The 13539-nt window shown below is 41.8% G+C and overlaps 1 protein-coding gene across 4 annotated transcripts in view; it reads left to right on the forward strand.

The window, feature by feature from the left end:
* Positions 1–13539, forward strand: part of LOC117807546 (glucosidase 2 subunit beta-like) — a 182967-nt gene that overhangs the window by 18756 nt on the left and 150672 nt on the right. For all 4 annotated transcript variants that reach the window (XM_034676870.1, XM_034676867.1, XM_034676868.1 and 1 more), the window contains 2 exons: positions 316–445; positions 7919–7985. In XM_034676870.1, coding sequence (XP_034532761.1) covers positions 316–445; positions 7919–7985 — 197 coding nt within the window. The remainder of the gene's footprint in view (positions 1–315; positions 446–7918; positions 7986–13539) is intronic.

Raw genomic sequence — 13539 nt, forward strand, 5'->3', positions numbered from 1 at the left:
ACGTCAGGCTTCCTGAAGCTATGCAAACCTATGGTGTGTGCTATAGCATAGATTTTTCACAGAAGTATAAACCAGGCATAAAGAAGCAAACATGCTCTGACTATTCAGTGTCATCCAGTATTATTTATTTGGCGTTTTAGACATCAGGAGAAATTTAAATGCTGAACAGAATGAAATCAGTTTGGTGGGATTTTTATTTCTGCAGTGAATGCTTCTGTAGATCTGACCCAAGTTTTCTGCATCATTGTTGAGATATTTTATGCTCTTGAACAAAAAAGTCAATACTGATTGTTCTTCAACATCATTTCTCTTCAGGCTCAGCTCCGTGATCTCCAGCAGGTAGCCGAGGACCTACAGATCAAACTAGAGGAGCACCGGAGGAGGAAACATGAAGCAGACAGACTCAAAGAGCAAACATTGAAGGCGCTGGAAGCGGGCGACAGCAGTAAGTGTCCAGCCACCTTTACCCTGCCATGATTTGCTTTGACTCCATTCAAAGCAATTCTCAAAGTAGTTATCTTATTGTTACAGCCACCATAGGGCAGCCTTCGTTTTATCTCAGCTCTGCCTTACGTTATACTAAAGTAAATTGACCTTCGCACCGCGGGCCACGCGTTCAGGATGACAAATGGGGGAACATCAGAAACAGCTGGAAGGGTTAAACACAGCTGCCTGCGCTGTGGAAATAAATGGACCAGGAGAGGAGTGCTGAGCTGCAGCATATTGCAGTCCCACAGCTCTTCTTTTCTACGTCGCTCAAACCTTCACACAGACGTTTCTTATATGACTCACAGGCAAAATTCCCTTATCGCTCCTAGCACTAGCTGGCTCGGCATTTAAAGTGACGTTCAGACGTGTGTGTGAGAATGCACAGAGAAAGTTGTGGGGCTGGATAGGAAACGTTCTGTGTTTTTTTTTGCACTGAGGTCCGTAAGGATTTAGAATCGTTACTGGCGTGCGTTGGAAGCAGTAGATTGGCGAAAACACACACCTTACACACAAACTGACAATCCTGTTCTACTTTTATTTCATCAGGGTCACTTCCTTTTTCTTGAAAACATGAACTCTGCAATTTCATTGTACATACACAAGAAAAACAGCAAATTATTTCCCAGTTTCCCCCCTTAACTGTCATGTTTCTCACAATCCACTCTGAACCACCACCAATTGATTGTCCGTCTTGTGTCAGTCTGTCCCTCAAGTGAAAGTTTTGATTGCAATAAAGGTCATTTGACTTTTCCCGGCTCCTCCGAGCATGCATCCATCATGCTCCCCGCCGTGCGAGCTGACCTTTGCTAGTCATCACAGGCCCCCCCCATGTTCTCAAGGCTGTCATCCTTTACTTCCATTACTGCTCATCTTCGTGCCTTAACAACCATCAATTTTCATTTCCGTGCTCGTGTTGGCATGTCCTGTCCATGTTGGCGATCCATCCAGGCTTTTATTATGCACTTCTAATGACAGTTTATGAGTGTGTGTGTGTGTGTGTGTGTGTGTGTGTGTGTGTGGGTAGACATTGTGTTGTGAAGCTGAATGAAAGTTTTAGAGGCTTCTTATCTGGACGTTTTTCTGCCTTTAAACGACACATGATGAGTAACACTGAAATTTTCATTAACAAGCAAACGTCTACAAACACTGTAACTCCCAGTGTGTTTGTTAGTGAAGGCGAGGCACAGCTTTCTGATATTATTTCATTTCATTATTGAAGTTAAAAATTTCAAACAGCAAAACAACGTTTGTATAATAAAAGCAATCATCAAGGAGGTACTTTTTTTTTGCTCTATAAAGATGTTATGTTTAATTGAATTTTGTTTTTCAGTTTGGCTGAGGGCTATAGAAAATACCAATACAGCAAAGAATTGCAAAATTTGTTTTTGTGATAGTATATCCATTTTTTTCCCGCCCCTCACATGGATACATTAAATGGATTAGAAATGTCTGTTTATCTTCCTCAAATTCTTCCAATCCAATACAATCCACTTTATTTATACAGCACATTTTAAAAACAAGTGCTGTACCAGACTGTATAATAAATGTCATAGTATTCGTGATGTCACCCATCTGTTTTTGAAACGCAGTTTTGAAGCAGCCACATTGGAAATGCTGATGTCAGCATAACTGCTGTCTAGCTAGTGTGAGGTAAAGAGGTGGGCTTTGAGCTTCCTCGCCAACAGCTACTGTGTTCCCGCCTGTCAATCAAGGCAGCTGTGCCTCTCATAATGGAAAACTTGTAACCTTCATATCTTTGAAATTGCCGCGTTATGAAAAAATTCACGCCTCGTACAGTGTGTGCCAATCGAGAAATGAGCTATCCAGACTACACTCGTTTTTTGAACCAGGCTGTAAACATGTTTATTTCTGCTGTAAAGATCGTCTTTTTTTAAATTGGTGTCTATGTGCTTTCCGGTACTTCTGGAGCCAGCCTCAAGTGGACACACAATGAACTGCAGTTTTTAACACTTCAACATTGGCTTCAATTCTTGCAGCCGGAGGTTGCCGCTTGGTTATAACACACAGAACATAAAACACTGTAAAGAAAATAAATATTACAATAACATGATCAAGATAAAATACATAAGACACTTTAAAAGTACCTAAAAACACTATAAAATGTATAATAGCAAATAAAAGAGACAGAGACCACACAACTCTCATGCTAGGTTAAAAGCCAAGGAGTAAAAATAGCCAGAATGACCTCCACTTCCTGTCAATGTCGCTAGTTCAGCTAGGCTAGCTCCTAAAGCTGCTGCATGTAAGAGATTGGACAGAGTGGGACTAGTGGTGCTTGAGTAATGAAAAGAGAGCTGTGAACAGAAAAGAGAAGGTAGAGATTTTCCTTAAGATAGTACTACAAATGCAGGATTATCAAAAAAGATGTATTTTTCTATTTTGTCCACAGGAGGCGCCAAAATCAACACAAAATGAAAGCTCCTCACATTCCAACCTTTTTTTTTACATCTAATTCCATTCATCCAATTTTGGGATCATGACCTGTCAATCAAATATTAATCCAGTGGATCAAAAGACAAGACTCATTTACTTTTGATCCCCTCTTTTCACCTTTTACTTGTATGAACATGCTTCTAACCTGTACTTTCTTTGTCCTTCTACATTGTTTGTTAAACCTCAAAACATTTACCCTAAAACTACTGGAGACCCACGGGGACAAATATCGCTCAATTAAATATAGGAACATCCCGACATTAATGCCTTGATGCTGCCTTTATGACCTGTCAATAGCATGTCTGGAGATAGGAATGAAACGCTTGAAGAACATACAGCTGAGCCTGCAAACTAGAATTTAACAGTGATTCCCTTCAGTGCTGCTGTCGCTCAAACTCGTCTCCTGGGCTTCAGGCACAGTTATTGAGAAGTTTTAAAGAGCCAGGTTATTGGGAAAACTCCAAGGTGTAATAATTGCAGGACTTTGAGATATTGGATGATGTTTTTATTGTGTGAGTAGCAACATTTTATTTAGCATTCATCTTTTTGTGCACATGCTTTTACAGGAGTCTCTTTTTTGGAGAAGCTTGTTCCCGTTACTTAAACATTCAAATAATCAGATTTAGCCAACTCCAGATATTCATTTTCCTCTTCTTGTGCCAGGCATGCTGGGAGTTCTGTTTAAACCCTAATTGAATAACAAAGACTTTGCTTCTCCCGGCCAGTAAGAAAGGACGCTGATCATGCGTGCTTGTTTCAAAAACATCCCCTCTTTTTGCCAACCTGAATAAGCTCTGGGTTCAGATGGAGTTCTCCTCCTCCTCAGATGATGTTTATTTGATATGATCCCCCTCATGTAGACGCAAACTGCATTTAATGTCTCTTTAATGGTGCGTCCAAATATGCAAAGCTATCCTGGCTCTGGGTTCACCCACAGTTTGAGGGGATTTCCTCAAGTTCATCATTAATCCAGTGGTTGACCTGATTTCTGCAGCCGACCGTCTCTCTACTACTCCTGTTTTCCAAAGGTACATGAGTGCAGCGAGGCACCAAATGGCATAAATTAAACGTGCTGAGATTTCAGGAGGCCCTCAGCAGTCAAACTAGCCTGGGTTTATCCCTGAAGACATTTAAATTGAGTTTTTATGTTGTTTTGTTTTCTAAAATACGCTGCACAAAGTATGAGAGGGATTCACTGTCCTTTTGATTTTTGGAAATGATGCGTTTTCACCCCACAATTTCAACATCATTTCATCATGTTGACTCATGTTTGCATCTGGATTTCACTGTATTTGGAGGAGTCTGATTCATGCAGAATGATAAGACATTGTCAGTCACATTTATTTATACATTTTCAACAGTGGTGAAGCAGGTTCTTCATCCTCTCTTTGAATCTTGTGCATAATTAAACCATACAGAACTGCAGCAAAATCCCCCCTTTTCTTCAAAGATGGTACTTTTAGACTGACCATAAAAATTTGATGCATAACTAAAGAACCACATTAACTCATTTGGTAAAAAAAAAAAAAAAAATGTAATGCAAAAAGCTCCCATAATAATAAATTTAGAACCCATCAGTTGTCATCAGAGAACAGCAATGGTCAACTTTCTGGACATTCTGGCGTTGCTAGTTAGCCGCAATAAACGACTTCCAGTAAAGACTTTCATCACAATGTTTACAATCCAGTTAGCAAAGTTAAAAGCAACCATGTTTCCAAATTAAAAGTGAAACGAAAGTCACCCTTCCCACTCCCCAAATTATGTAAAATATGCAAAATGAAACCTGTCTTTGGTTGGTCATAACATCCCCACCAGGAGCGCCCATTCATCTGTTACTGTTGAGTCTCAGCTTCACTGTACATTTTTCTTTTTTTTAAGTTATATTTCTTGGAGTTTTTGCCTTTAATAGACAGGAAATGCGGGGATAGGAGAGTGGGGGAGGACAGGCAGGAAATTGTCAAGGCTTGAATCAAACCTTGTGACCTCTGCGACTAGGGCTATAGCCTCTGTGCATGGGGGGTGCACTCAGACTGCTAGGCCAACGGTGCCCCAGCTTCACTGTAAATTTGAGGGCTGAGTAAAAATAATTGATGAATCAATGCATTGATATATGTCTTTTCCCAATTGGATTTTGATTCAGATAATCCTGGAATCAACTATTTTCATTGTAATGAATCCCCCCTCCTGTGGGGGCGCTGTGGGTGATGCAATACTTTGATTTGCATCGTACAGAGAAACCCCCTTGACTAAATAGCTGTTGTTTAGTCAAAAAATTGCCACAGTGGTGGGTAGTAGGATAAAGTCAGAGCCTAAACATTAAAACTTGATGTTTCGACACATTTTGAATTTTGATGTAAAGCATACGCAGAAGAAGTTGATGAAAGTCACGTTGTGTGTAAGCTCTTTGAGGCTGCAACAATACGACAAACCTACGCAACAATTTGAGCCAAAACCACGCCTATGGCTAGAGCTAAACCTGTGGATAGCAACAAAAGATAACAGAGTCTGTGGCGAACTCCATTTGTTAGGACCTACATCCTTACAGTGTCGTCAAAAATGATGGCTTTCAGATACGCTGGAGCCACATAACATCATACCACCACATGTGAAGTCACCATTCAAAAAATAAACGTGTGTATTCAGTCAGGTGTCAGCCAGGAGTGCAAACCGGGTCATAATCAGTCCAGCGACAGAAAAGTCCAGATGGCTCTGATGTTGCTGGTCTGCAAACATAGCGTACTAGCAATTCCCACCAGTCTGTTGGATCTAAAGCTGGGGAAATGTCCTGTTTAAAGTTGTCAACCTTTATGTCGTTGTTGGCAGCAGTTGCGTATTGATCCTCTTTAAGTGCATCCCTAGTAACTACTTTATACCACTAAACCCAGCGAAGGAGAGAGGTGAAGCAAGGACAACGATAGGCAAACACTGTAAAAACAGAAATGTGAATCTACCTGATGGGTTTCTCTGATCAGATTTCTTGTTGTAACAATTAATGCAGAATTCACCAGGCTGGAACCCTGTGAAGATCGCTGAGAATGAGGCAACTTGAGATATCAACCCTAACGAACTTCAGAGCAGATCCAAACCTGTATTTCAGTGTTTTTTTTTATTTTATTGTGCTGCAATGTTGACGCAGAATCTGAATCACTCTAATGCTGTAAATCCACACCATCTGCTGCGCCCTTTAGGGTTAAAATGCTTATTTGCAGATTCCGTCTTTAGATTTACATTTCTCCACTTCTCTGTAAAGTAAAAGTTCAATGCGACACCTGCAGCCTTTTGATACATCTCCATCTCAAAGTGTCCCCCCCCCCCCCCTCGGAATGGGGCAATTTCCTTCCTGGAGATATTGCTGAAGAGAGTCTAAAAAAGAGAGCAGAATGTGTGTTTTGTTAGCTTTGGAGTGAAGAGCCTACAATAACAAAGAAAAGCTCCGTGTGGATAACATACTCTGTAGATCTGCAGCCTCCTGCTGATATGTTCCATTTCCTCTGTTCTCTTTGTGCCTCGCTTATTTTACGAGTGTGCCGCGCTATCGCCAGGGCAACATGGGCGGATGAGTGATGGTGTCCATTAGTAAACCTAGCCCCCCTGTATGTGCCATCGGCCTAAAGAGCCACTGTCTTCAGCCTCCTCTCTCTCTCTCTCTTCACTTATTTTCCACATTCTTCCCCACTCTTCCTCTTACCTTTTACCACACAACCCCCCCTCCTCCTCCCCCTCCCTGCACCTTCTCTCCATCTTTTCTCCTTCCTCTCCTCCCCTCCATCCATCCTCCTTATGGTTGTTTTTCATAGCTACAGCTCTGCAGTAGAGGGGAGGGATGAGACCATTTCTCTTCCTCTGCTGTGCACTCATTTTTTTCTTATTTTTTTCTTTTTACTTTCTTTTTTTCTTTGCGAGACAAAGCAACTAGAGGATGGGTTGAGAATGTCAAGCACTAGGTTGGGAATAGAGCGCAGTTCAAACAGAAGAATAGGCCACTAATATGACAGATGCTGTGTGTAGAGCAGAGGAATATTAGCAAAAGCGTGTTTCTCCCCTCGGTTGAGCAGAGGCTGCAACAGAGGCGAGGGATCTGGCTTCTCCATAAACATTCTCCATTTCTAGTCGTGTACATTTTTGCATCCTGATAAACTTAAACCTAAAAAGCATCATGCTTTAGTAAATATAGAATTAGGGTTCATTTTGGCAAGGCTGCATTTAGGGACCAAGCGACATAAGCACTTTACTGTACACTGGCAAAAAAAAATGCTAATTTCACAATTAGCTTTTCTGTAATTAGCACGGGAAGGTAATTGCAGCGGATGTGAAATTAGCATTATGTAAAGTGCTTTTCCCCAGACTTAGGGGCCAATCAGTTTGCCCCCTTTACATTCCCCGTTTGGCTGATGATGTGGGAGACGCTAAAGAGAACTTCCTCTCCCTCCCACTTCCAATTCACAAAAACGAATCAGCCGGGGTCACATGCTCTTTGCTAAAAAGGGGGTGCTGGGGAAGTTTTTGCTTCCCCCTTTTCATCTGAATGGAGAAGAGGGAAATCGCTGTCATAGCAGCCGCTGCAGCACAAAGCCTCCTGATTGCATTCTGGACTCTGACATGCTGGGTTTTTTTTTTCCTACAGGGAAACCAAATGTTCTTGCGCAGCGTGACTGACTCATTGCCTGATTGCCCAAAACCCTCCACACCCCCACCACCCCCCACTATACCCCCTCCACTCCCCACGTTTTTAAATCCAACTCCAGCTCTGTCCTTTTTCCTCCATGCCTGCCTCTCAGTTTGCCTTCAGATGGATTCCTGTTTATATCTGTGATTGGTGATTAAAGAGCAAATCCAACACAGCTTTGTGATTATAAAAATATTACCTCTTTGGAAGCATGACTCATTGTGTTTAAAATATGGCTAGCTAGAACATTGTTTCCCAAAAATATCAGGTAATGTTACCGTATTAACCTGGAAATGTTTTCTCTTTCAGGTCTCAGACGTCAGAACAGCACAGTGAGCGGCATTTTCCAGTTACTGGACAGCAATAAAGATGGCAGGTAACTAATGTGCTGACTACTTCATGTAACAATGAAATCCTGCAGTTTCACTGTGATGTTCTCCCCCATGTTTACCCATTTCAATAATGAAACCACTCTAAAACGGATATACGTGACGTGCAGACCTTATAATGCAGATAAAATAGAAATCTAACAGTTTTGGCGAAGATTGTTCCATGAAAGAAATCTGCCAGGATGCCACATCCGACATTTCCATAGAGACATAGTCTTTCCTTCAGGATTTGACTCTTACCAGGGTGAAAAGGCTTCTGTCACAGCATTTAGACCGCTATGAAATCCAATACAAAAGAAATTCTTAAAGCGCATTTGCTCCCAGTTTGGGCTTTTTCTCCTCCTACTGTTCAGATTTGAAAACAAAATGTTCCAGAGTGGGCATGAAAGATGGAGAGCGTGCAGAAATAAAAAAGGAGCAAGGTTGAAGTTTTCAAATCTTGCTTTGTATTTCAGCCGTACCTTTTTCTGTGTCCTTGAACATTGCGCTTCTGCAACTTTAACCACTGGATGATAAGAGAGAGTGAGGCTAAGTGGAATCACAAAGACTGTAGTACACTTTGTGGACTGCAATATTAAATCCTGTTCTGACAACAAAATTAAAGTTAACTCAGAAAGAAGTTTCATCAAATTATCAGTCTTGGACCTCAATTAATGATTCATTGTGTAAAGCTTTTTCAAAAGTGGATTCATTCAGCCGTCACTGAGTGCCATATTTACACTGATTAATGCTTGATGATGTTCTATTCGAGTATTATATATAAGAAAATCCTTTGACTCTTAACCACATGATTTAAAACAATACAATCTGTTACTTTTTACATTTGATAGTATTAAAACAAGAACAAATTGACACTCACATTTTCAACCTGAAGCCGCTGCAAGCAAAACAAGAGAGCGAGAAGTAGTGTTCAATTGATGTAGACATGATCTGAAAAGAGAGAGAATGCTGATAAAGAGAACAAAGCAGTAAGGTGTTGGATTTTCTACATTTGCTGCTCAAGGTGTGCTTCATCCTGCTGCTGTGTGTCTCTCTGCTCTGCCCTCTGTCACAGACTCACACATTTAACTCTTCTTGTTCATGGCTGACAAATGCCGAAGTCTGTTAGGTTGATTTAGTGTCTGATAAAGACACATGATACGTTGTTGCAGACAGAGAGCAGAGGAGAGAGACAGCAATGTCAACTGGTCTCTATTGGTTGTCTTTTAGTACGGACCTGCAGAGGGTTGACAGGGGCTTTCACTGTGCTGTACAATAAGTGACGCCCATGATATGAACAAATTAGTACAATTAGAAAATACAGAAAGAGAGCGCATAAAACCACTCCTCCTCTGGATTATAAGTGATAATTCAGTCTGGGTATGTTGAGCTTGCTTCGTGATCCTCGAGAAAAGTTCTGCAAATTCAGCAAAGTGGAACAAAAACAACCTAAATAACAACCTGGATTAAAATAATGACTCATATATTTGCTCTCACCTCTTATATTGCTTACTCTATAAAATAAATGGATCTTTCTTGAGTGCCTAATTCCCATCAATATGTATATGTACTACAGTCATTAGTTCCAGCCTGACTTCTGATGCAGTGAAGTCTCATCAGTCTGAGCTGAGTGCACACGTCTCATTCCCCCTGAAAACTCCTACACTTATTTGTTCTTCAACAAACTCCAAAAAGTAATCCATTGCCTTATTTGCATTGTTTAATCTCCAACTCTCAGCAGACTCACTTGTCTCCCCCCCCCTTCTCTACCCTTACCCAATCTCCTAACCTCCCCCTCAGCAACCCGGGCTGCCTAACTTGCTGTAGTGAGCAGTGTTTAACCTCTGAAAGTGGCATCCTTTTTTGCTTTCAAGCCTTAAATTTGCTGTTGGTTTGCAGAAAAAATAGTCCCCCTAATATCCAATGAGACTCTCCCCTCTTATGCCTTTCCTCCACTGCTGTCCTCAACCTTCCCACACCACGTCTGGAAAAAAAAAAATCAATACTGCTTAAGCTAACTGGGCATATTCTCCCGGAAAGGAAGCAGGGCTGGGCATAGCAAACTGAAAGCGCTATAAAACATATGGCCGCATCGAGGACGAAATGCTTGTGTAGCGGTTTTCCCGGGGAGCGCTATGTGCCCACTTATGCATTCCTGCGCCTGGATGTGTACCATTATTCAGCCCTTCTGCCCTCCCTCCAATCCCTCCCCAGCCCTGACTCCATCCATCCTCTCCATCCCAAGCGGCGTCTGCGCTTAAACAAACACATTACTAAGCTGAAATATCTGCAAGTGCCGCTTCTTTCCACACAGCCATTGTTTTTCAGCCCCGTCAGTCAATGGGATTCTCGAGGCAGGACGTGTATTGATGCCCATTTGAATAAAGCAAGGTGCAGGCTTTTTGTATATGTATGCTACATCACCATTTCTTCTGGGCGGCTCTGCGGCACACACGCCCAAGTGTCAGGCTTGATTTAGCCGCTGTTCTGATAAATGCATAGTCCAAAGTCACCGGTATACCTGATGCTTGCACATTGCGATGCAATTTGCTGACTTTGAAGCGGATTAGCATGCACATTGCAGACTCTTTATCTTGTACAAAAAAGCTCTTGGCTTTGTCCCTAATGACACTTTGCAAAACACTACCCCGTTCTTAATCCACTCGATTGGAATTGCTAATTATCTTTAATGCAGATTCACAGATAATTGTTCGCTCGTTTATGCGGCGAACTAATCTCATTTTCTTGTCCATTCAGCCACCAATAATTGCTTCATGACAAAAATGGCAACCACTATTTTTCACCCAGGAAGTTTTGAATCCACTCTGGGAAACATTGAGGAATATGTCATGAGCTAACATGCTTCTGATTAGCATCATAATGGTATTATAATGCAAATATTCACTATGAGAATGAGTGATTTTCCTCTGATTCGCAGGTTACCAGGTTCAGATAATTCCGCCCCATTTAGAAAAATAAAGCTAGCAAAGTTTTGCTGTGAAAGTTTCTTCCCTTCAGTTTGATCTACAGGGGAAAAAAGCTCCCCCGTTCATTGGTCATTAAGGTAGCTCCTGGACTTCCTCTCCAATATTTCATCCCGAACCTTCCCAAGCGCCACACACACACACAAGTGCGACCCAGTGTGCCAGCTGGCAGACAGTTGGCAGCCCAGTGCAGGATTAACTGGTACCAGTATGCCGGTCTATAAATAGAGTCTACCAACTGCTTCAGGAAATGAACCATGATGGAGCCTCCCAAAGGCCCCCGAACAGGTTGTGCTTTTTATCCTGTCCTCTCTGTCAGGATTATGAGCGTGTGTATGTGTGAGAGCGAGTTCCCTAACGTTTATTACTGTCTCTTTCAGTCAAATCAACTGCAGGTGTGTGTTCTGAAGCACCTGCTTTTATGCTGCCACGGTCTATATGTGTAAAAAATTCCCTCCGTGATTGGGGCCGGAGACAGTTTTCTTTCCAGATCCGCTTCTCTGCGGCCTCACAAAGGAAAGAACCATTGTTTTTCTCCTGCACTTACCTCGAGCATTGATTCTCTGTAGTGGAACAAGCCATTCGCTTTGTATGTTTGCCTGCTCTTCTGCTTTTGATGGACTCCCGGGATTGATCCTGGCCGTGCAGTCATTATCTCTCAGCGCAGTAATGTTAGTTTAGGGTTGGAGCCTGTGGAAGAAAGACACCAGCAGGGAAGAATGGCTGAAGAAAAGATCTAAGTGTTCCGGGATACGAGATGGCGTGTGTGTGTGTGTGTGTGTGTGTGTGTGTGTGTGTGTGTGTGTGTGTGTGTTAGTGATTTTGATTGCGCTTTGTTGTGTGTGCCACTCATTGTGCTGCGTGCCACTTGGAGTGAGATAGGCTGAAAGGAAAGGAAATAAGAGCCAGTGAAATGTCACCTAAGGAATGAGCTCCAAAACTTTGCCTGTAGCAGTCCAAACATCATGAAAGTTTGTTTGCACTTTATTACAGTGGAGCGCTGCTTTCCTCTGTTATCTCCAGAGGAAAACACATGAACCACCTGTTTCAATGATAACTCAGGTAAGTCCAAACAGCTTGTGCACCTTAATCCATGTTTGTGAAGCCAAAAGCCGGTGCTTTGGGCTCTGAAGTACAATATTTATTCTATTGTCTCTACAGTGGATATTTTTCTTGCACTCTGGATAAACGCTCTGTGAACAAGCTGTTGGATTCAGTTCACACTATTCGCCTTATAGTACAGCATAATGAGACTTCACCTTTTTGAGGTGCTGTCCGAATTCTAAATGAGAATCGATATTCCCTCTCGCTTAATGTGTCCCACAATGCATTGGGAAAAGTAGTGTAAGCCAAGCAGCAACCTCTTGGGTGGAAAAGTGAAGCACAAAAAAACAGCAGTTCCTCAGAGTGACCACTTGAGGCTGGCTCCAGAAGAACTGGAAACCACATACACACCAATTTAAAAAAGATAATCTTTACAGCAGAAATAAACATTTTTACAGCCTGGTACAAAAAACGAGTGTAGTCTGTATAGCTCATTTCTCGATCGGCACACACTGTACGGGGGGGGAATTTTTTCATAACGCGGCAATTTCGAAGATATTGAGATTACGAGTCTTCCAATGAGAGGCACAGCTGACTTGATTGACAGGCGGGAACACTGTAGCTGTTGGCTAGGAGGCTCAAAGCCCGTCTCTTTACGTCACAATCGCTCGACAGCAGCAATATGGCTGCCGCCGACGATTGGCCTCAAAACAGCGCTTCAGAAACAGATGGGTGACGTCACGGCTACTATGTCCATATTTTATACAGTCTGGTCCGCACACACTCTGCAGGGTGGTGAATATTTTTATAACTCATACATTTTGAAGATATTAAGACTAAAAGTGGTGCATCCAGTTTGCGTACAAAGGGGCAAGGCTGAGTTGACTGACAGGCAAAGCAATGTAGCTGTTAGCCAGGAAGCTTTCCACCTCTAAATCTGTTTCTAGGTTACCTGAAAATCAGGTTGAGTCAGTATTCTTAACATCATAGTTTGGCTCCAAAATCATCTTCAGAAACCAATGCGTGATGTAACCGTCCCTACATCCATGTTATGTACAGTCTGTGTATATGTTAATATGTCATGTCGGTGTGTTCAATGGATGGTTGCTAACCAAGCTATATGTACCATCATGCCAGCCACATCAAGGACAAAGATGGAAGGATGAGAATAGCTTGAACAATGCTCTGTCTGATGTTGATTCTTAGTATTTCAATCACAATAATTAAACACACATTTCATAATTGGTGGCTTTATTACCAGAATCTGGAGGCTATTTGTTGAAGAGTGAATGATTTTTGATGGACTTACGTTTTTCCTGATGATGATGATAATGACATTCATGAGACCAAGAGCCTGTACGCAGGAAGCAAACAAATGAGTTGTGTTGCAAGAATATGGTTTCATTACTTTATCATAAATACAGTGTTTTATTTTTATTTATTGTATTTATGAAGTTTGGACAAACATTAGTTACATATCTCTGGAATTCATACAATAATTATTGATATCCTGCTGGTGTTGAGACACAACTTC

This window comes from Notolabrus celidotus, chromosome 23, assembly GCF_009762535.1.
Source record: "Notolabrus celidotus isolate fNotCel1 chromosome 23, fNotCel1.pri, whole genome shotgun sequence".
Lineage (NCBI taxonomy): Eukaryota > Metazoa > Chordata > Actinopteri > Labriformes > Labridae > Notolabrus > Notolabrus celidotus.